Genomic DNA, 22,217 nt, shown 5'->3' with positions numbered 1-22,217 from the left:
ATGAGTTATCTATTTACCTTGCACTCCTACCGTGGAAGCACTATTGCGATACTAGTGTTGTTTTGTTGAAATTAATTACCAAGCCACTCAGTAGAAAAATGGAATTTTTCAAGCTCGCATAACAGATTGGCCAAACGAGCAAAGGGTACTTACTTAAGCTAAAGGGTATCATGTTGATAAATATTTATCGAATAGCAAACTCTTTTTTCAACCATTCTCTGTCTTTTTCATGTTGAAGTTCCAGCATTTCGAGCTCTGAAAGTGGTTGAGGTTCGTCGTTCTCCTTGTCTGCTCGGTGAGATTGGCGCTTGGACTTTGGCTTTGGAATTTTTGCAGCAAACTCCTTTGCTTTTTCTCTTGCAGACGGCTCTTCAGGTGTTTTAGATTTGGATAAAGGTTTACTTTCGCCTTTCTGTTTTGAAATTTTGCTATTGTTGATTTGTGCAATTTCTTTAGCATACTCTCTGATCTTGTTGATTTTTTCTTTTTTTTCTATTAATTTTTCATTATGTAAATCTGCTCCTAGCCCACCGAGTTTGACATATCCTTGCTTGTTGATTTTGTTGTAGTCTTCGATGCTATAGGGTTTGTATGAAGGTTCTTTTTTTTGCTTAATTGAACAGTCTTCTGTTTGTTCGGACTCTTTAGACAAACCCCACTCAAATTCCTCCTCGTCTTTCTTCTTGGAAATACCATGTATTGCAGAATAGGAATTGTTTCTCAAAGAAGGATGTGAAGAAGCAGGGTTACTAATCTCTGAGACATCACATATGTTGTCTTCAATTGAGATTAATTTTAGAAGTGGCTGAGGTGGTTTACATTTTGCATTTGAGGACTCCTCACCGTTATTTGAAACAATATTTTGTTTCTTCATCTCTCCAATCATTGCTTGAAACTGTTTTGCTGTTATAATTGGTTTTTTCTTTCTTCTGCTGGATGAGGCTGTGCTCTCTCTTGAGGAGTAGTACGACGATGGTGTATCTGTTCTATTTTCTTGATCGAAACTGAAGTCAGAAATTTCTCCTGTGGATGGTGGTATTGAAACGTCATCGTGATGAGAGTGACTTAATACAAGAACGTGTGTCTCTTGCACTGATCCTTTTGCAATTTTTGGTGGTTGAAATGGAGGAGAGTTTGGAATTTTGTACAGTGGTTTAAAAGGAGATGAAATGTTCTCCAACTTTTCCGTGAAAGAAGTTTTTGAGCTTGACACTCTGGAAGAAGAATTTGAGGAGGTTGATGCTGTTGAAGTGGGTTGTTTTGACGAGTGACTCTTTTCAATTTCTCCTGTCGTAACCTTTGTTGTGGTACCGTCCTTATTTACAATGCTAATTTTTTCTTTGAACTATCGGAAAGACAATGATCAGAAAATTTGTTGATGATCATCACTCCACTCACCTTCTCTTGAAATAACGAGTTGTTTGATTTCTTTCTTCGATCTTCGTGCGAGAGGCGTGTTGCTTTCATTTTTTTTATATTTCAAAATCAGTAAATTTGGGCGGGTTTATTGGGCCATGCATGGTAGGTGAGATTGGTGTCAATACATTTTTCAATGGATGGTTTAATCAGATGACACGGGATGTACGTTTACCAGAAAGTATATTTATTCACATGTTTCTATAGATGGGCTAGTTTGAAGACCCTTCCTTAGAGGCTTCAACTGGGAAGGAAGATCCTCTCAAAATTGAAATCATCCTTGAGTTGATTGAGACCATCAATGTTATTGTACACGATTCAGTGAAAGCTGATCGAACTTGTTGTTTCTAACGACGCCTTTAAAAGTCTCCAGAGAAAATTTGGTTCAACCATTCCTTTTCCATGTTGGCTTGGAATGAAGAGTGGAAGTCGACCAAATCAATGTTATTCTCAAGCATTGTTCCCAAGTTTGAGCTGAGTGTCTTTTCATCCAAAGAGTCTCTTCTTATTGGTTCAGAAGGAGCAGGACGATGCTCAAACGTGAGCTCTTCATCACAAGTGAGGGCGTCAGCTGAGAGTACTGGAGTTGGCTTGTTAAGGACAGGTGGAACTACGGTTACAGGGTGAGCTTGATTGAAGTTGGTCGAGCTCATCAATTGATGAGTCTTGATAAATTGGAACACGTCCATATCGGCAGAGGTTCCATTCAAGAGAGCAGACATGGATTCATAGTTATTGCTCAATGAGGATGATTGATTTACAAGGTTTGTGTAGCTTGAAGAATTCATGGAGGATGAAGGAGACTTGCTCGACATGTTACTCTTGTGCTTGTTAGAGGGTGTTCCTACCTCTCCTTGGCCATTGGTAATTTTGAGCCAACGTTGTCTAACCATGGTATCGGTTCTTCTAGTTCCTAATAATGTCCTTAGCTTAGACCAAGAACAACCATGCTTCTTGACATATTCAATGATGGCTCGATCTTCTTCTTCAGTCCAAGGTTCTCGGTTGATATTATCATTGAGCACTCTCTTCCAACGTTGATGGAGTTGCTGAGGAGTAAATTTGTCATGAAGGAAGTTGGTTGCAATTTCCTATATAGATGTGTTTGTAAGAAACATACGATCCATCATACAAAAACGAATGATCGTTTCAGGTCATTGCAATGTATTTAGAGGACATTGTATAAAGAGTCTTGATTCTTACCTTCCATGAATATTCCTTTTCAGCATACATTCTAAGAATACGATCGTCCTCTTCGGACCATTTGACTTGTTGTTTTCTTTTGCATGGACCTGCTTTTCTTTGTGGAGTTGAATGATTACTACTACCCGTGCTATTGCCGCTGGGTGATGAGGTCATCTTGGTTTGAAAGGCTTGTTGATCAAAAAATTCAATAGGCAACGAACCACAATCAAATGAGACATCCTCACTGACGTATTTGACCTTAAGAACAATGGTTACTGTCATTTTGATTAGGAGTGTGATGAGCGTGTTGAGGTGAATGGTGAGCTGCCGTGCCTGTAGGTAGTTGAGCCTTTTAAAAGCGTTTGGATGTTGGGTATGTGGATAATGAAAGAGTCGTATGATGACAATGAAAATTGTTGTATCTCTCTCCTTTGCGCAAGTGGTGAGAATACAAACTGCAAACCACTGTGTCTATTTTGAGTTGTTTTTTCTGAATTGACTTGAACATTGTTGAACCGAGCGACGATTCTCCATTAAAAAGCGTTTTCAGAGAAGAGAGCTCAACTCGTCATGCGGAATGTGTTGAGAAAACGAGTCTGACAAAAATTGTCTCGTTAAGGAAAATCACAAAGCATCATCACAACGCTCATGCTCATACATCGCAAGGGTTTTTCTCTTGTTCTTGTTGTTTGATGAATAGTGATGCTCATGTTTAATGTGAAGTGATACTTCGACAGGGACAAGTTGTATTCCAACATGAAACACAAATTTAGAAGAACGTCACAACATTTTAACACTTGGTTGCCTTTGTTATGAGAATGTATTTATTGTGGTTTGACATTGTACTAAAAGGGTTCATGCGCAGAAAATTGCTGAGATTCCATTGCATCCAGGAATCTGAAAGAGGTATAAGTCGCCTTGTTTGATAGCATGATCATGAATGTGAAGAAATTCAGAAAATAATCGAATTACGGTAAAGTTATTTGACAGTAGAACATATCCAAATGTTGCAAGAAGTTAGAAATGTGAGAAAGAATCACAAATTTTGAAATACCCAATTAAATTTCTAATCTTGAAGAGAAGGGTTGACTTTCACTCTCAGCTCGTTGAAATTTTCTTTCAAAAAAAAATCTCAGTAGCTGCCAACTCTGTGGAACGAGAAACGAAAAAAAGGCTCTGCAAAGCCGCAAAGGAAGGAGACTTGGGTACGTTGTTGAAACAACTGATGGACTATTAAAACGTGTATGAATTTTAATTAGAGGTGATTCAACAAATTTTGAATGATCCGATTGGATGCAGTTTGGTGAATTCATTCGGGCCAGTAAGTAGATGACACGTATTATCGGAATTTCATTTAATTACTGATTTGGAAATTTTTGATATTACATCGGAATAGAATGGTGTAAGTACAAGATGATTCTTCGAATGATTGTGTTATTCATGTGTGATTTTAGTTTGTAAGTTTGAAAATATCTGAATACGGTTAATTATTGTGAACTAATGGAGTACAGACCCCACTTTACGAAGCTGCTTGTTGGAATCAAGTTGAAGCAGCCAGACTTCTTTTAAAACATGGAGCTAATGTGAATGTACAGGACCAAAATGTAAGTGATAGCTCTTTTAAGCGATAGAGCAATTTATTAAATTTACTAATAATAATTTCAGAACGGTTGGACGGCATTACATTTGGCATGCAAAAAAAACTCAGTGGAGATGGTGAAATTATTAGTTGAACATAAGGCAGAGTTAAACATTACGACAAGGGACGAATTGAAACAAACTCCACTACATTTGGTAGGTTAATGGTTGGAACTAGTTCAAAGTTACAAAATTCATTAGGCTGCCCATTTATCGTCTTTAGAAATTGTGAAATGTCTATTGGATAATGGAGCAAATAAGTCTCTGACAGATCGATTTGGTAGCACTCCAGAGAAATGGACAAAAAATCCAGAAATCAAATCGTTTATTGTCAACCACCACATTAACGATAAGTCTAATGACTCTCTATCGAGCGTGGATTCAAAAAAACAAATATTGAACAACAAGTACAGCATAGAGGAGAGAATTGGAAAAGGAGGATTTGGAGTAGGTGCGTAGAATTACACCTGTGATTTATATTCATTATTCATGAAACCTTTATTTTTTTGAATTTTATTGAACCACAGTTTACAAATGTAGTATGATTATACCAGGTTCAGAGCCAGCTCCTAGAGCTATTAAGGTGGTGACATTTGAAGATGAGCAAGAAATTGAAACTGCAAACAGAGAGGCTGCGGCCATGTTGCAACTGGAAAATCCAAATATTTTGAAAACTTATGAAATTTTTAAATATCAACACGATGACTCTAGTAAGGGACTATGTTTTTGCATGGAATATTATGCATATGGAGATTTGGACTCGTATATACGGTAGGTTTAACAAATGAGCTACGAGGTATAACAATGGCTGTAGAAAACAAAAGGATCCAATTCCATCAGAAATTGTTTTTTCTGTGTTCTATCAAATGGCTAAAGCCCTGGCATATTTGCATGAACGAAAATTAATTCACAGGTATGTTCATGTAGCAGCATTGTTACCCTCATTTCTGTATCAATCTTCAGAGATATGAAACCCCAAAATATTTTCATTAAGAATTTGGATGGTAAAGTGATCAACGTAGTTCTAGGGGACTTTGGTCTCAGTAAAACGATCGAAAATACCCAAAATCAAACGAAAGCAGGAACTTGGCTGTTTATGGTAAGTATCGTTTCAGAGATCTGGAGTACATTCTTACATTGAACAGAGTCCGTAAGTATTTGGAATGATAGAGAGCTCTAACTTTTTTAACACTGTAAAAGTGAAATTTTGTGTAATCAAGCATATGGTTTCAAGACAGATGTATGGAGTTTAGGGTAAGTGATTACAGATGAGTACATATATCATCATCATGTGTGCTAAATAATGTAAAGTGTTGTCATGTACCAGATAATGTCAAAAGACATGGTAAGTATCTTTGCAACATTTTGCATGACACTGACTTGGTTAAACCAGGAAACAAACGTGTGTGCCTTACTACTGACAAAAGGCGCCTCAGCGCTCGAAACGATAAAAAGCAACATTTCAAAAAATGGCTTGTATCCCAACGAAATCGTCGAGTTAGTCCTTAAAACACTGTCAGTCGACCATGAACAACGTCCATCAGCAGCTGAGCTCTGTACCACTCTTTCGAGCATCAAAGAATAAATCCTCGAGAAATTACCGTGCACTACGAGCCAACTTACTTCGTGATGATAGAAGGCGCTGGGGACGTCATGTGTCTATGTAGTGCATGGCTTCAAATGTCATTGAAAATAGAAATACACCAGTCAAACGTCCACTACATGCACTATGAGCCAGTGGGCAATGTACTATGAGCAGGCTTTGTCAAAAAAAATTTCTGAAAACAGTCAGGAACGATGTAACGATCATTCATCGGAACAAGTAAAATCAAATTCACAAATATTATTAGCTCTATTTGTACACAATTCGTGGCCAATACATGTTGGCGGATCATAAATAAACTAATTAAAAATTCGGCTCATTTTTACGCTCGTAGTGCAAGTGGAATTTCTAGAGGAAATTGTCTGATTGTTTGCCATCATTTTGATTGAGTCAAAAAAAATGGCCAAGAAAAAGACTTTTGGTGATTGTCTTCCTTCCGTCGGAATGGGTGCTCTTTCCGGTTTTTTAGTTGGAGGTGGTATGGCAGGAATTGTAAGTATACCATCAGGGAAGTGTATTGTGTGTTTATATATTCGCTTTCGTCAATAATTTTCCGCTAGACCATTCTCGGATATTCATTACTGCCATCAATGAGAGGCAATAGAGTAAATTTCTTAAAAACTGTTGGAGTGAGAACTGTATTACAAGGAGGAGGCGCTTTTGGAGCCATCTTAGGCTTTGGTGGATTATTAAGATGTATTTAATTTGAATATTGTGATGATCATCGCAATTTTAATTCCGAACAATACATGATCAAAATTGATTGAATAACATAGAAACAACTCTGCAAATTATATGCTTTCACACTAACTGTGTTAATAAATGATCGATGATTCATACTCGATAGCAATTTTGAATTCGCAATTTAATTCAAAAAAAATGTTTTTTTGTCCCTATTGCGGAAACACCTTGTTAATAGAGAAGGCAACGGGACGTTCAACAAGTACTGACTCCGTCTATCGTTGGGTGTGCAAGACTTGCCCCTATGTTTGCAATATTAAAAGTGAAATGCATTTCGACATGAAATTAGAAAAGAAGGAGGTGGACGACGTAATTGGTGATGATGCAAATTGGTCCGAGACTGTTGAAACAAAATGTGGCAAATGTGATCATAACAAGGCTTACTTTCAAATGTTCCAAACTAGGTCTGCTGATGAGCCTATGACTCAGTTCTTCAAATGCTGTAAATGTGGATATCAATGGAAAGAAGGATAATCTTGCTAATGATTATGATGATGAAGAACATGCTACTCTAGGAGCTCGGTAGGTACTCCAATATTTATAATTTAATTTATTTTCATATAAAACATAATTTTTATAATAAATATGAATAGAAATATTTGATTTTGTAATTGCCGCCAAAATGTTGTTACAACTATAAAAAAATGGATCTCAACCTACTCACAGAAAATGGTCTTGATCCGAACAGCGTAAGTATTCGTGTTGCATCATCTTTAGGAGATAACTCTCAATAATAACAGCCACTTTTAGCGCAAATCCAAGCTAGAATCACCGAGCAATACACGAAACAACTGAATGAATTGACCTTAGAACACAAGGAAATTGTAAGTATTGGCTATTCATGAAAGAAATACTTGATGACCTTGAGACCATAGGATGAACGGACAAAGAAAATTACTGAAGAAAGAGAAGTGTTGGGTGTCAATCTGTACAATACCCAGCAAAAATTAGTGAAATTACAAGAACAAGTGGACAAGGGACATGATACGCTGATCATGACTACTCAAATAAGAGAAGAAATGGAACGAAAGAGAACTGAGCAATTACAAATTGCGCTTTTGAGAAGGCAAGAAGTGGATGAAAAACGAAAAAAGCGTAAGTAGCTTTAGTTACAAAAATTTCCTTACCTGCCACAAGTGTACAAATTCCAAGAGGAGCTTGAAAAGTCGCAACAGACATTAAAAATGTTGCAAAACGCTCATGAGAAAACAAAGCGTGACATTGCTATTAAAAAAAGAAAGACTCATAAAATTGAAAAAGAAATGGAAGATGTAGAAAAACAAAAGAAACATCAAGACTTTAGAATCGATCAAATGATAGATAGAATTAGAAAGTTGAAAGATCAACATCAAGAGTATGAGGAACTTCACAAAGCTCAAAAAGAGGAATATAAAATTGCCAGTGAGACGCTTGCAGAAGCAACCGCTGAAATGGAAGCTCTTGAGTTTGAAAAGAAGAGGCTTGTTCAACAATGGAAGAGCAGTATTATTGGAATGCAACGACGAGATGAAGCTCTGAAAGCCACAGAAGAAGGTTTAAGAAAGCAGAAGGAGCAAGTAGTTGAAATTTTGAACGAAATCGAGGGCTACAAAAATTCTATCAACGAACAGAAGGAGAGACACGAACAACTTACATCAATTTTGATCAAACAAGAAAACGAACAAGTTTACCTCGAAAAACAAATTTTGGATAATAATTCAAGCTTGGAAAGCAAACAAACACAATATATGCAACTCAAAAACACACTCGACAAAACCGATCAAGAAATTGCTAAGGAAGAGTTGAGCATCCAAAAAATTAGGAAAGACATTGACGTTGTCGATAAAAAGATGGCTAACATGAGCAACGAAATTAGGGTTCTAGAAGAAAACCTTTTGAACCTGTTCAGCGAAAACACTACTATCAAGAAAGATTGTCAAAATACTCTCAAAGATATTGAAAAAAAGAAAAATGAGGTGCTAGAAAAAGAGGTAGAAATCTCGCAGATTGAGAATGAATTGGCAAGAATAACCATTGACAAGCTGCAAACTCAAGAGCAGAACAAGCAATTAGAGCAAGTCTTGAAAGAGCTAGAGTCAGAGCTGAAACAAAAAGATGGTCTTATTGAAAAGTATGAAATAGAGATTAGAAGAAAGAATGACGAAATTGAAAAGAAGCAAAACGACCTTGACAAGTTGAACAGACTTATGGAAAAAATTCTGTGCACTCAACAAGACGAGAATCAAGGCCCTCTTGAAGCAACCATCAAGAATATCACCAAAGCAATTGAGGCAAAAGAAAAAGAAAGCGAGCAGTTAAAGAAGGATTGGATACGATACCAAAGTGAACTTGTAAAACTAATGAACAGATCCGAGGAGTTGTCTGACGAGATTAAATCCATCAAGAGCAAACAAACAATTTTGTCGCAACGAAAGGGAAGAGTAGACGCTGGAGCCATTCGAGAAAGAAACCAAATTAAGGAATTAACTTCTGAGATGCAATCCATGCACAAATTACTTGAAAGGTTAAATAAGAAGATTTCGTCAAACTATCTTATTCAGAACTCTCTAGCTGATGTCAATTACGATCTTGAAAACAAAATTTTGGACAGGCTCAAGGCAAGTGAACGAGAAGCCTATTCTCTAGAGAGCAAGATTGAAGAAACTAAAAATCAAAAGCAAGCAATCTTGAATGAAATGGTAGATGTAGAGTAAGTATCATCATTATGGTTTAGAATGTGAGGTAACTTTGAACAAGACGACAAATATTGTTCTGGGAAAAGAAAATCGAAATTCAAAAAGAAATTCAAGAGGCTTTAGATCCAACCGTTGGTCAAGAAGAAATAACAAGAATGAAGAAAGAAATTCACCTAATGGAACAACGACTTGCAGATCTTAAACGAGAACAAAAGCGAAAAATTATGGAAATGGAGAAAGCCATTGAGAAGCGCGATTTGATTTTAACAAAAGGAAGAGTAATTCAATCCAAAAACACAACAAATACCAAAGCAAACATTCAGAGAGAAATTTCGTTCCAACAATCAGAGCTTGCCAAAAAAAAGAAGAAAGCTGCTGAGGCCTTCCAAGCGATCAAACATCATCAGAACGCTGCTGAGCAATGTGGTCGTGCAATAGAAGAGGCCAAAGACAGAATTAACGCTATAAAGGATGAGATGACACTTCTCCAAGAAGAAATACAGACACTGTCAACACAAAAGACAAAGATTGGATATGATAGAGAACGTCTGAAAAAGCTTGTAGAAAAGTGTCAAGCCATTCTGAAAGGGTCCTTTAAGAAGACGCCAGAACTGAATCAAGAATTGGAAGGTCAAAAGGAAACAACTTCCAAGATTGTGAATATTGTAACGAAACTTATTTCAGAATATCCTGAATACACCCAGAGTTTCCAGGTAGTTCTACAAGAATAAACAGTGTTTATTATCAAATTCCTATCGGATTTCTAGGGATATCATGTCACTAGACGATCGTTCAGGTTCTGTAAATAATGACCAAAATCGCAAAGTTTCATCTCCAGAGCCAGTGACAATTTGAGATCCATCAGGTGATGCTGTGAGAAATAAAACTCTTTCTGTATGACCATACAAATGTGTGATTGGCTCTACATAGGGAAAACAGCTCCACACGGTAATGTTGTTTTGGCTGAAACCATGTGTTGTGACCAGTTCGTTTGTTTGCTTGCTCCAATAGACGTTACAAATTTGACTACTCGTTTTTCTTGAGGACAACATCTCTCCCGTGGATGTATTCCAAAATCGAAGGCATCTATCCTTAACACCACCTCCAGACACGAGAAGATTGCTATGATTTGGGGACCAGGCTAAAGCTTTCACTGCTGCGTTATGGTCATTAAATTTCCATAATGGATGTCTGAAATTAAAACCTGGTTCCCATACAAACAAATTGTTATCATTTCCTCCACTGGCAATTTGATTACCTTTAAGATTCCATTGCAAACCACAAATTTCTTGAGAATGTCCACTGAGTTTGATCAATGAATTCTTGGCTCGGATGTCGCTTATGAAAATATGATTGTCTCTTGATCCAGTAGCAATTTGATATTCATTCCATGAAATACTTCCCACTCGTTCTGCATGTCTGTGCACATCTCTAATCTTGGTTTGTTTTTGTACATCATAAATAGACACAAATCCATCCTCAGTTCCAATCGATAACACATTAGGATCAGTTTTCATCCATGAAACAGAGCAAACCAAATTGTCCTCGTCATTCATAGAAACTAAATTCGAAACAGCATAATTGTTTGCATTCCATAAAAACACACTAGTATTTAAGGCAACAGCAATTTGATTGCATTCTCCCCAATCAATTAAATTCAAATAAAAATCATCTCGAATTCCTGGAGCGTCTAATACTCGCAAAGGTATGTCAGGAATGGTTCTGTTTCCTTTCGATATTACAATTTGTTGATTTGTTTTTAAATTTATACCATTTCTAGCCAATATTGTGTTATTAGGATGAATGAGCATACTCAGAGTTGGTTCAGGAATTCCCTTGTTGCTATGATAGGCTTGTCTTCTACTGATATCAATACCATTTGAAGAGTTTGGTCTGAACTTTAAAATGTTAGAATTTGTCGAAGTAGGAGATGATTTTGGTCTCTGAGGAGAGGATGTCACACTTCGAGATTGTAGTAAGGAGCGTTGTTTGGGCTGTGGATGAGTCATGTTATGAATAGAACTACTACTTTTTGGATGGTTTTGAGTAAAAGATGGAAATAGAGAATCATAATTGGTAGTAGATGAAGAAGGAGGAAAATAAGGAGTATTCACTATGGATTGGCTATTGGGTAAGAGTTCTGAAATTAAAAGATTATTAAAAACATGTCCTTTACCACCAACACTCACTCCATCCATATTAAAGCCATTAGGTGCACCGGTACTGGGCGTTGACAAGGTTGTGGACTCATCATCGGCAATATCTTCTTGATAGGTTGAAAACAAATTCGTTTGAGGAAAGGGCATTTGTAAAAAGTAATCGACAGATTCGGGATCATTAAGGGAAAAGCTTTGATTTAAAGGATTCACACCTTGTAAAGAATTGTTCAAGGATGATACATCCGAGTGATCTGTCGTGTTATGAAGTGTTGACAACCCTCCTCCTGAATTCACAACTCCATCTTCAAGTGCCATACTCGACAAATCTAAATGTCCATAACTGGTGCTACTGTTGGTTGATGAACCCAAACTATTATTGAGAGAGTTGTTGCTTCTTCCTGAAGAATCAGAAAGTATCGAAGGAGGAGTTGTGCTGAGTTGAGAGTTGTTGTTGTTATGGCCTGTTGTGGAACGTGGTGATGAGTAACCAGATCCTGCTCTACTGAGTGGCCTGCTGGGTGAAGTGATGCGGTGATTGTTGTTGTTGTTGTTATATTGGTAGTACTGGTACAATGAAAGTGAGGAGTTAGGAGAGGAGGAGGTGGTGGTTGTCGAGTTGTGTGGTGGAGTGAAGCTACTACTGTCTTCTCTTGGTCCATAACTGAAACTGTTGCGTCGAAGGAAGGGTGTGGCTACGGATCGACTGCTGCTACTGTTCGAAGAGGTATTGGAGAGGGCATCGAAAATTGACGGAGATGAGAGACCATACCTCAAGTTCGACGAGCTTCGATTCGAAATGAATCTGCTATGCGTGCACACAAATTCAAGAACGAATTGTTGTTGTTCATCACGAATTTAAATATTTAAAATATTTCGTGATGAGCGCCAATACGACCGCCAATTATTAACAGTAGCGACAAATGAAAAAAAAGTTAATTTCGTAGACCATTCGATCTCGATACATACCTATCGCAAAGAGGAGTGTTGTTAGACCGTGATGGAGAGCATGCTTTGTTTTGCTTTTTCGAGCTTTCTGGAGTTCTATACGAAAGAAATGAAGGATTGGAAGAATTAGTGGAATGTTGTTTGTTGTGGAGGGAATTGGATGATAACGGAGCTGTACTCGTTGTGGAGAACGAAAACCGTTTACGCGGAGGAGGTGGTCCAGAGCTATTAGACATGATGATCAGTTAGGAAAGTTAAGGTGTTGAGGAAGTTGTGCACAATGATGAGGCTTGCAAAAAGCCTTGAAGCGAAAAAAATGAAAAAATTCAGTGTCCGTTAATGATGATATTTTTTTTTAAAAAAGGCTTTATTATTAACAACCTCGGGTTTTGAGATGTACTGGTGAAGGCTAGAAGACTCGTCGAGCTACCAAATATTCTGGAATGGATCTTTCTTTCGAGTTTTATCAAATTGGGTCCTTTGGGAAGATGATTTTTTCGCTGGCAGTTTTTGGAACCTCAGTATACAATCGACATTAATTGATTTAAATTTGCCTTCTCGTTTTTGAATACCTTTTTCTGGATGTCTAATGTTGAAGAAATACGGAGCTTCGCAATTAAGATCTTTTTCGACATCTGAAAATTTTGCGCACTCCACAGGCTCTGAATAATATAACATCGACTCTTTCAAAAGTATGTGATCATGATGAACCTACCTTGTAGTTTTGAATTGTCTCCAAAGAGTAACCATGCATTGCTTACTTGCTCAGAATTTGTAATGGACTGATAAATATGTTGTGGGTGAGTTGGACTTTCATCAAAGCCCATAATAACCATATAATGATTGTAGCAATGATAAATAAATGCTGTTTGGTTCGATCTCAATCCTTTTTTCAACTCGTCCAAAACATTCCCAGAAGGTTTTGTAGTGTGAAGACCTTTACATTTCCAGAATATACAAGCTTCTCCTTCCATGCCGAACAATGAAAGCAGTTCCTTAAACCATTGCATAATTGTTTCATTTCCACAAAATGGTCCAAATCGAATCTCATGAAATGGTTCTGAAAAACCTAACAATGTCAATACTTCCTCTTGCGTTAAGATAGGAAGATCACCATGACCAAGAGTACTAAATAAATAATTCCAAATCGATGTCAAAGAAGAAATGCCACAAGAATACTTGTATTGTGGTCTAGACATGCAGTACCATTGTTTCAAATTCAAATATTTTCTCTCACCGATAGCCAGTGACAATTCATCTCCATGTTTCCTAGCAATTTCTGTATCATTGATCATTTCAATTTTCTCTGTAGGAAGAACTTGTTGAATTGTCTTGGGTTTTCGGTTTTTGTATAATTCCTTCGCTTCTTTCTTTTCCTGTTTGGTTGGTTTCCGACTGATTTTGAATCTGGGATCAATGGTTTCATGATCGCATTCATTGTCGACAATATCTTTCGGATCTTGTTTTTCTTCTTCTACACTCTTGAAAGATCCATTTTGTGCTTTCCCAATGGCAACATAACAAACAATAATTCCCAGTATGAAAGCAGAAAACACCCACACAAGGCCTTCATTCATGATCATGACCAATGATGAGCGTTTCGGTGGTTTTTGTTTGGCGGTTTTTGAACGTTAATGGTTCCCACCAAAAAAAATGGAAAACTACGACAATCTTGGTGTTTTGGGAGAAGGGTAAGTGGATCGAATGATCAGGATGAAAGGTTGTCATCAAATAATGATCTGGATACGGAATGTGTTTAATTAAAGAGCGTATGGAGTTGTAAATAAGTGTAGACATAAGGAAACGGGACAGATTGTTGCCATTAAAAAGTTTAAGGAATCGGACGAAGATGAACAAGTAAAAAAGACTGCGCTACGAGAAATAAGAATATTGAAGGTAGGTGATGATACTGTTGGAATGTGTCCATATTTAATTGAATGCAGCAATTGAGACATGAAAATATTGTAAACTTACTCGACGTGTTCCGTAGGAAAGGCAAATTGTATCTTGTATTTGAATATATTGAATCAACAATACTAGGAAAACTGGAAGAAAAATACCCTTACGGACTTGATGAGGATATGACCAAAAAGTATTTATATCAAATATTGAAAGGAGTTGAATATTGTCACTCTCAAAATGTAGGTCAACTCATTTCATTATATAATTAATATTATTTGACATTTCATCATTAGATAATTCATCGAGACCTAAAACCAGAAAATTTACTTGTCTCCAAAAGTGGAGTTTTAAAAATTGCTGATTTTGGGTTTGCAAGAACATTAGAAGGAACAGGAGCCAAATACACAGACTATGTTTCCACGCGGTGGTACCGAGCGCCAGAGTTGGTGGTAGGTGACAGAGAATATGGAAAAGCAGTGGATATTTGGGCCATAGGTTGCATGCTTTGGGAGCTTCTTGAAGGTCAACCTTTGTTTCCTGGAGATTCTGACATTGACCAACTATCTAGGATAATTAATTGTTTTGGAAAACTGTCTGAACATCAGATTGAAGTGTACAACAACAACCCATTGTACAGAGACGTGGAATTACCCAAACCATCTTCTGAAGGCATTGTCTCTTTGGACAGTAGATACAAAACAAATATTTCAAAAGAAGCTCTATCTTTTATCAAAGCATGTCTCAACGTAGACCCCAGCAAAAGAGGTACCTACGAGGATTTACTGAACCATGCTTATTTAAAGGGGTATCAGGAATGGTATGAAAATGATTTTCCAATGTTATTGGACCATGACAATATTTCATTGAACTCTTGGAAGAAATCAAAGAAGGAAAGGCTGGAAAGAAAGACATCTGTGTGTGCGGTGGATGATGAAAAGTAAGTGTACAGAACAGGACATGTCATAACATTTTACAATCGCTTCAAAGAATACTCAAAACAAAAAAATTAGCGAAAAAAGAGGACACTAATGAACTTCAAGATCATCATGAGATGCTACCAGATATATCTGGCCTAAAAGCGAGAGGCCTTGTTGGTCTCCCTTATTTGTCAGACTGTAAAAAAGATGTTTCGAACCCAGAAGAAGGAACGCCACCAAGGGTAAGTTATTCACCACAAGTCATTATTAATGTTTCAAAAATCATTGGAATTAAATAGTCACAATCGCCCACACAGTTTCTTCCGGAACTACACGAACCAAAGAGCACTTCCAAACCTAAAAAGAAGAACAGAAAAAAGAAGCAACCTAAACCCTTACATGTACAAACACCCATTACTCCAAAAAGACCGCCAACAAATCAATCGAGTATTTATGATGATTTAATTTTCAACGGAACAACAAGAGAAAAGAATGACCTGCTTGGATCCTATTCTAAATACAGCTCAACGACCAAGAAATTTCACAAATAGAATCGACCTCGGGTTGCATTAGTGATTACAACAACCAAACATTTGGCGGGATCGGAAGACTTTGTAACATAGAACTAGTGTCCTTAATACGAAAAAATGCTGCAAGTGGACCGCGTGTTTTTTGATGTTTACGTGAAAGATAAACCTCTAGGGAGGTTGGTGGTCAAACTTTTCTCAGACAAATGCCCAAACATTTGTAAGAATCTGATCACTCTCTGCGCTAATTCTGGTATGTATTGATGAGAGAGAAATAAACATTGATGACAGTATCAAATTAGCACCTCAACCAACATACAAAAACACTAAAGTTTTCCGAATAATTAAAAAGATGATGATACAAGCTGGTGACTATGAACAAAACACTGGCGAGGGAGGTCAACAATTGTTTGACTATGACATTTCATCGGAATACTACAACCATCCTTGTGACACCTCTTACTTGATGTGTGTTGAACGAGAGTCTTCTCGCAAAAACGCATCTCAGTTCCTTTTTACAACCACAAACTTATCCTACATGAAAGATAAATTCATTGTCATTGGACAAGTCACTAAAGGAAAATCCATCCTTAATAGAATTGAGAGAGGTGTACCGACTGTTGAAACCACAGGACAACCCACCTTGGATGTTGTGTTCACTGATTGCGGGGTTTTGGAGGAAGGATGTGATGATGGAGTTCTCGATAAGACATGCGTGGAAGAAGGAGATGTTTACCCTCAATATCCTGCAGATGAAGAAGAAAGCGATTCTCTCTATAAAAAGCTGGAGATTGCTGAAAAATTGAAAGAATTGGGAAATCACTTTTTCAAACAAAACGATCTTCAAAAAGCAGTAGAAAAGTATGAAAAAGCGTTCAGATATCTGGCACCTGGCCTCAGGGATGACAGTGAGCGTAAACTTTTAGAGGAAAAGGAATTAATCTTATTAGGCAACATTGCAGCAGTCAAGATCAAGCAAGCAGAGCATGCTGCGGTTATTGAACTATGTTGCAAAATTCTTCAGCTTGTAGAATATCATAAGGACATGGAAGGCATTCAAGGTATTGAGACTAAGGCCAAGTTCAGACGAGGTGTTTCATATTTCAACAGAGGTGACTGGCTTAATAGTTATGTGGACTTGTCAGATTTGAAAGAAAAAAATCCAAATAACAAGGAAATTGAATCATGGCTTTACAAAGCAAAAGTTGAGCTTGAAAGGTACGAGAAAAAAGAAAAACATACCTATTCCAAGCTATTCCAAGATGATTAGTCATTGGCGCTATATGAACTATCAGTCTCAATATCATCATAAAGAGATGACTCTGTCGTTTCACCATCCTGCCCAGTGTTGTATCCAGTGTTTTGTAATTGTCCTGTGCTGTGTGTTCTTCGTCCAATGACTCTACTACTTGTCTGAGCTCCAATGATCAGTGGAGCATTTGTATCAAATCCGTGATCACTGGCATTGAAATTGGTATTTGTGGCTTCAGATTCTTGACTCTCTTCATGTTGATGTCGCCTCAAATTAATATTCACAGCATTTCTACTAAATGTCCATTTGCTGAAAAAAATTAAAATACTTAGAATTGGCATAACCTCCCAAAAGAAATTGGTAACAATAATGAAAATTCGACCATAATCAGTTGACCTCAAAAATTGAATTTTCAAATAGTCCTTTGGAAAATTTGGGATTAAAATTAAGCAATCAAAAATTGCTCTACTTGTGAAAACAAAACAGTTCACAATAATGACTACTATCATTCCAGGCCCTGTGATTCGACTAACCTTCAAGCTTACAGGTATGTCATTTCGTCTTCTAAAAATATATACCATTCGGAGTCCAATTGCCAACAGCATTACCATTAATACAGTAAACGAACATGCGCTTGCCAATCCAATCACTGAATTTGTTTGTTCACTATCAAATGCAGTGGTGCATGAGGCTATGGAAAAAGAAAAGATAATAGAAAAAAATCCCAAGTTTGTCAAAACCCACAAGATCATGTACAAAACCTTTCTAGTGCATAAAAATTTGATGAATCTGTTATAAAAATTATTGGTTTGGGCATGGTAATATGAAATTTTCGATTGTTCTTCATAAGCATCTTCAATATTTTGGCTTACAAACGAAGTATCTGTTTTCGTATCGTCGTCTTGATCGTCATTGTTGAGAGATCCAATTGCTCCATTGGAAACAGCTCCATAGTTATCACTAAAAGTAGAAGAGGGTGGTCGGTAAGATCGTCGTCGATTGGAAGGAGCATAGTTTTGCACGCCAGAGCCTGATAAAATTCCTGTAGCTGGAGAAGGAGATGATGGAGTTGGAGTGTGGGCCTGTAACGGTTCATCTACTGTCTGCAATAAGGATTTTTCCCATTTTCCTCCGTAATTCAGTAGTTTGAAGAAAAATACTCCCAGCAATGTGAACACTGCAAATTCCACACAAATTGGTAAATAGTACAAAAAGAACACGCCACAATTATCAATGACAGAAAAGTAATAAACGGTCCTCAAAATCATCCATATACAACATAGCACTAGAAAGCCAAAATGGAATGAAGGAACTCGATGTTTGTGGTAAAATGTTAGTCCTATTTGAAGTAAAATATAAAGGCAAACTAGCGAAGTCATAATTCCTAGAACTATACGATCATAGGTATAGCCCAAATCCTCTTGCGGCTCTTCTTTAATTGCGGAATGGCTAAACGGAGAACCATGGCAAGTGTTTTGAAAAAGGAATAATTGCAGCAAACCGAGTGTTATGCTGATGATAGAACGGTGATTCCGAAATGTATTAATTATTTTCATAGATGAAATGATTGAATTTTGAAGTTAATAATATATAAGCGGAGGATAATACTCCTAACCGATGAAGAAGGAGGGTCGATTGGATGAAGGGCAGATTAAAGAGCCACCAAAGGCAAATATTTTTTAAATTCAAAATTCAAGATTTTTTTAAAATACATCGTCAGCTCAACTATTGTCACAATCGAATAAATTAAATTTAATAAATAATAACAATAATCGAAATAGAAAAGTTCTACCAATCGGCTGGGTTTGTTTCTTGCTTTCCGATTTGATACACATCAAATCCAATACTTTCTAATTGTTTACCATTCAAAATATTTCTTCCATCAAAAATATAAGCTGGCTTTTTCATCATTTCAAAGATTCTCTTGTAGTCATACGTCTTAAATTCATCCCATTCAGTCATGACAAGGATGGCATGAGAGTCCTTAACAGCTTCATATGGATCTGTGGCACAATGAATGTTAGATTTGACAAGTTCGCTCTCTGGTGATTCTTCAAATCTGGCACTAAAGTCACCCTCGTAACATCCGTTCATAATACTCTTCATGTCATAACGAACTTGCTCTTCCGGAACTTTAGGATCATAAATGTGAATATTGGCATGTTCTTCTAATAATGCCTTACAAATATAAATACTACTTGATTCACGAGTATCTGCAGTGTCTTTTTTGAATGCAAAACCTAGAACGGTGATTTTCTTATTCGATACAGTGTTGAATAACTTGTGAATGACCTTCTTGGCAAATCGTTCTCTTTGATAATCATTAATTCTAACAATTCCATAGAAATAGTCTGCTACTTCTGGAAGATTGTAGTGTTCAGCAAGATATACCAAATTCAAAATATCTTTCTGGAAGCAACTACCACCAAATCCAACGCTTGCTTGCAAAAACTTTGAACCAATTCTAGTATCCTTGCCTACCGCATGAGCTACCTGAGAAACATCAGCTCCTGTTTTTTCGCAGAGAGCAGAGATGGCATTAATAGATGAAATACGTTGTGCCAACATGCAGTTAGCCACTAATTTGCTCAACTCGCTGGACCACAAGTTCGTAGTAATAATTCTTTCCTTTGGAACCCAGTGCTCATAGACCGATGACAATGTAGCAATAGCTTCCTCACTTTCACCTCCAATGAGTACTCGATCAGGATTATTCAAATCACTGATGGCTGTTCCTTCTGCTAAAAACTCTGGATTAGACAAGATATCAAAGTGAGCCTTACTCTCTCCAGAGGTGAGAATTTTCTTCAATGCCATTGAAGTTCTGATCGGGACTGTACTCTTCTCGACAATGATTTTTCGTCCGTGTTGAATGGCGTTTCTCAATTGTCGTGCGCATAATTCAATATATTTCAAATCTGCTGCTCGACCCTTTCCGATACCGTAATGTTTGGTTGGAGTGTTAACGGAGAAGAAGATAATATCGGCATCAAGAACAGATTCGTAATCAGTCGTGAAATGTAAGTTCTTTCCTCTTCTTTCAAAAACAAGCTCATCCAAGCCAGGTTCATAGATTGGTAATTTATCACTGTTCCATTGGTCAATTCTCTTCTTGTTCACGTCAAAGATAACTACTTGAATGTGATGGCATTTGTTGGCAATGACGGCCATTGTAGGACCACCCACATAACCGGCACCTACACAAGCAATCTTTCTAACAACAACCGAGGATGATGAATGAGTGGAATTATTGTGATTCATGGATGATGTGATGGCTTCTGTAGAGGGAGCTGACATTTTTTTCGTTACGTTACCTTTTCTCAACGCACACTCTCAGTTTTCGTTGGAGTTGTCTAATTCGAGAAAAGGAAACAAGCTGTTGCTGGGGTAGTTGGGGAGTTCTGACAAGAACATCAAGAAAAGGTTAATGAGCAGGACACTTCTTCAAACACTTTCAGCACTCATGAACGCTTACATGTGAATTCCAACCCAGCTGAAGCCATACAATTCGTTCCCAATAAAAAGTGAACTTTCGTTTAAGGTCACATGAGGAATAACGTTAAATGAAATTGTTGTTGGAAAAGAACGGATTTAAATATTAATAGTAAGTTTCGTTTGGAGACCAGCCGATTCATGACGCACTTGTTCCCTTAGCTCTGATATCCATAGCAACATCGGACCCGACTGTTGTAGCCCGCTGACTGCGATTCCACCAGCAAGTAATCAAGAGCGCACGCCCAACCTCTGGCTTCAAACAACACCATCAAACAAAATGCTTCCACAAGATCAAACCGACAATATCATCACTCACAAGAAGCTAGAAGGACGAGTCAGCATCGTTACAGGTTCTGGCAGTGGAATGGGAAAAGCTATCGCTCTCCTTTTTGCACAACATGGATCTAAAGTGGTAGTCACAGATGTGAGTGAGCAACGAATTAAGGAAACGCTTGATGAGATTCAACAATTGGGAGGTGTTGCCATTGGAGTGTGTGGAGATGTTTCCAAACAAGAAGATGTCGATCGTCTGTTCCAAGAAACTCTCTCACAATTTGGAACGTTAGATATTCTCGTAAACAATGCAGGAATCATGGATAACTTCATTCCATGTGGAGATATCACTGATGAAGTCTGGGAAAAGGTAATGGCAGTCAATACTACCGGTCCCATGAGAACAATGAGGAAAGCCATTCCCATCATGTCCCAAAAGAAGAATGGAGCGATCATCAACATTGCATCGTTGGGAGGCCTTCATGGTGGCCGAGCAGGTATTGGTTATACCGCAAGCAAGCACGCACTGATAGGAATGACCAAGAATGTTGGTTTTCATTATGGTGATCAAGGTATTCGTTGCAACGCCATTGCTCCTGGAAGTGTTCAGACCAATATTGAAGTTAAAAATCCTCACCATTGGGTGCAGGAAAGATGTTTTTGGGATCTCAATTAATGCCCCGTCTTGGACAACCATCTGAGCTTGCTAAGGCCGCTTTGTTTTTGGCTTCCGATGATGCCAGCTACGTGAACGGATCTGTGCTAACAGTAGACGGAGGATGGTCTTCTTTTTAAGATAGGATCCATTGTATAGTAAATGCACACAATTACGTCAAACAGCATATTCGCGCCTTTCGTATACAACACTCACCCTTTAAAAAAAATTGTCTTTGACATACAACCAGCCCTCAATATTATTGTACAGACATGGTTGCTTCCGCGATTGTACCTGGGCTCGGGATTGGATATGGAGTTGTTGTATTTATTATTTCGTTGATTTGTGGTTTTTCTTTGTGTTGTTGCTGTTGTGTGGTTAAGAAAAAGAAGTCAAAAACGTAGGTTCCAAATGCTGCAATTTTCAATTTACGTGGAGCTAAAACTTCAAAGTGCTGTCATTTTTCTTGCCTTGTTCATTCCGATATTTATTTTCCTCTTCTTTTTGCTGTCTCCGAAGATTCCATTAGACAATTCCACCGCAACCAACGTTTTGCTCGCTTCAGCTCAGCAAAAAGTGGATAGCTATTATTTTGCCAGATATGCTTTCGTTACAATTGCCATTATTGGAGTCGTTTGTTTTATTCCAATCTATATCAAGATGTTTGTGTTCATGCCCAAATATGCAAAGCCGCTAAACCCATACAAATTGAAGGAAGATTAATCTTCTTTGCTGTGTTGAGGTTTTTCCGAATTCTTAGACTCCTTAAGAGACTGATCCTCAAGCAATTGAATGATTTCTCGATCAAACGCAAATAACACTTCTGGCAACACG

At 37.6% G+C, this 22,217-nt stretch overlaps 13 protein-coding genes across 13 annotated transcripts in view; 7 read left to right on the top strand and 6 right to left on the bottom strand.

The window, feature by feature from the left end:
* Positions 1 to 184: 184 nt before the first annotated feature.
* C9374_011585 (uncharacterized protein) lies at positions 185 to 1,467 on the bottom strand (the record flags this gene model as incomplete). The annotated part of the gene is made up of 2 exons (XM_044687256.1): positions 185 to 1,345; positions 1,399 to 1,467. 2 exons carry the CDS (start codon positions 1,465 to 1,467, stop codon positions 185 to 187), a joined length of 1,230 nt encoding a protein of 409 aa, XP_044543094.1.
* A 308-nt stretch (positions 1,468 to 1,775) lies between these two features.
* C9374_011584 (uncharacterized protein) lies at positions 1,776 to 2,883 on the bottom strand (the record flags this gene model as incomplete). Its single annotated transcript, XM_044687255.1, has 2 exons — positions 1,776 to 2,507; positions 2,620 to 2,883. 2 exons carry the CDS (start codon positions 2,881 to 2,883, stop codon positions 1,776 to 1,778), a joined length of 996 nt encoding a protein of 331 aa, XP_044543093.1.
* An 84-nt stretch (positions 2,884 to 2,967) lies between these two features.
* Positions 2,968 to 5,824, top strand: C9374_011583 (uncharacterized protein; the record flags this gene model as incomplete). The annotated part of the gene is made up of 14 exons (XM_044687254.1): positions 2,968 to 2,974; positions 3,738 to 3,806; positions 3,861 to 3,922; positions 3,998 to 4,003; positions 4,113 to 4,205; positions 4,267 to 4,395; positions 4,441 to 4,690; positions 4,767 to 5,010; positions 5,054 to 5,152; positions 5,203 to 5,338; positions 5,385 to 5,389; positions 5,440 to 5,493; positions 5,551 to 5,584; positions 5,633 to 5,824. 14 exons carry the CDS (start codon positions 2,968 to 2,970, stop codon positions 5,822 to 5,824), a joined length of 1,380 nt encoding a protein of 459 aa, XP_044543092.1.
* A 417-nt stretch (positions 5,825 to 6,241) lies between these two features.
* Positions 6,242 to 6,546, top strand: C9374_011582 (uncharacterized protein; the record flags this gene model as incomplete). Its single annotated transcript, XM_044687253.1, has 2 exons — positions 6,242 to 6,334; positions 6,403 to 6,546. 2 exons carry the CDS (start codon positions 6,242 to 6,244, stop codon positions 6,544 to 6,546), a joined length of 237 nt encoding a protein of 78 aa, XP_044543091.1.
* Positions 6,547 to 6,721: 175 nt separating this feature from the next.
* On the top strand, positions 6,722 to 7,186 carry C9374_011581 (uncharacterized protein; the record flags this gene model as incomplete). The annotated part of the gene is made up of 3 exons (XM_044687252.1): positions 6,722 to 6,892; positions 7,050 to 7,105; positions 7,177 to 7,186. 3 exons carry the CDS (start codon positions 6,722 to 6,724, stop codon positions 7,184 to 7,186), a joined length of 237 nt encoding a protein of 78 aa, XP_044543090.1.
* Positions 7,187 to 7,227: 41 nt separating this feature from the next.
* On the top strand, positions 7,228 to 9,989 carry C9374_011580 (uncharacterized protein; the record flags this gene model as incomplete). Its single annotated transcript, XM_044687251.1, has 5 exons — positions 7,228 to 7,272; positions 7,324 to 7,407; positions 7,459 to 7,678; positions 7,721 to 9,272; positions 9,320 to 9,989. The coding sequence occupies 5 exons, from the start codon at positions 7,228 to 7,230 to the stop codon at positions 9,987 to 9,989; spliced, it is 2,571 nt and encodes an 856-aa protein (XP_044543089.1).
* Positions 9,990 to 10,010: 21 nt separating this feature from the next.
* Positions 10,011 to 13,939, bottom strand: C9374_011579 (uncharacterized protein; the record flags this gene model as incomplete). The annotated part of the gene is made up of 4 exons (XM_044687250.1): positions 10,011 to 12,219; positions 12,384 to 12,587; positions 12,793 to 13,024; positions 13,078 to 13,939. The coding sequence occupies 4 exons, from the start codon at positions 13,937 to 13,939 to the stop codon at positions 10,011 to 10,013; spliced, it is 3,507 nt and encodes a 1,168-aa protein (XP_044543088.1).
* A 76-nt stretch (positions 13,940 to 14,015) lies between these two features.
* On the top strand, positions 14,016 to 15,732 carry C9374_011578 (uncharacterized protein; the record flags this gene model as incomplete). Its single annotated transcript, XM_044687248.1, has 6 exons — positions 14,016 to 14,053; positions 14,129 to 14,258; positions 14,306 to 14,503; positions 14,558 to 15,201; positions 15,252 to 15,423; positions 15,481 to 15,732. The coding sequence occupies 6 exons, from the start codon at positions 14,016 to 14,018 to the stop codon at positions 15,730 to 15,732; spliced, it is 1,434 nt and encodes a 477-aa protein (XP_044543087.1).
* Positions 15,733 to 16,060: 328 nt separating this feature from the next.
* On the top strand, positions 16,061 to 16,978 carry C9374_011577 (uncharacterized protein; the record flags this gene model as incomplete). Its single annotated transcript, XM_044687247.1, has 1 exon — positions 16,061 to 16,978. The coding sequence occupies one exon, from the start codon at positions 16,061 to 16,063 to the stop codon at positions 16,976 to 16,978; it is 918 nt and encodes a 305-aa protein (XP_044543086.1).
* A 435-nt stretch (positions 16,979 to 17,413) lies between these two features.
* On the bottom strand, positions 17,414 to 18,339 carry C9374_011576 (uncharacterized protein; the record flags this gene model as incomplete). The annotated part of the gene is made up of 2 exons (XM_044687246.1): positions 17,414 to 17,425; positions 17,494 to 18,339. 2 exons carry the CDS (start codon positions 18,337 to 18,339, stop codon positions 17,414 to 17,416), a joined length of 858 nt encoding a protein of 285 aa, XP_044543085.1.
* Positions 18,340 to 18,748: 409 nt separating this feature from the next.
* On the bottom strand, positions 18,749 to 20,257 carry C9374_011575 (uncharacterized protein; the record flags this gene model as incomplete). Its single annotated transcript, XM_044687245.1, has 1 exon — positions 18,749 to 20,257. One exon carries the CDS (start codon positions 20,255 to 20,257, stop codon positions 18,749 to 18,751), a length of 1,509 nt encoding a protein of 502 aa, XP_044543084.1.
* Positions 20,258 to 20,732: 475 nt separating this feature from the next.
* C9374_011574 (uncharacterized protein) lies at positions 20,733 to 21,404 on the top strand (the record flags this gene model as incomplete). Its single annotated transcript, XM_044687244.1, has 1 exon — positions 20,733 to 21,404. The coding sequence occupies one exon, from the start codon at positions 20,733 to 20,735 to the stop codon at positions 21,402 to 21,404; it is 672 nt and encodes a 223-aa protein (XP_044543083.1).
* A 649-nt stretch (positions 21,405 to 22,053) lies between these two features.
* Positions 22,054 to 22,217, bottom strand: part of C9374_011573 (uncharacterized protein) — a gene marked incomplete at both ends in the record, with an annotated part of 1,137 nt that continues 973 nt past the window's right edge. Inside the window, one exon of the mRNA XM_044687243.1 lies at positions 22,054 to 22,217. This exon is cut by the window's right edge and continues 973 nt beyond it. Coding sequence (XP_044543082.1) covers positions 22,054 to 22,217 — 164 coding nt within the window.

This window comes from Naegleria lovaniensis (assembly GCF_003324165.1).
Source record: "Naegleria lovaniensis strain ATCC 30569 chromosome Unknown tig049, whole genome shotgun sequence".
Classification (NCBI taxonomy): Eukaryota; Heterolobosea; class Eutetramitea; order Acrasida; family Naegleriidae; genus Naegleria; species Naegleria lovaniensis.
This window is presented reverse-complemented; position numbering and strand designations above follow the sequence as displayed.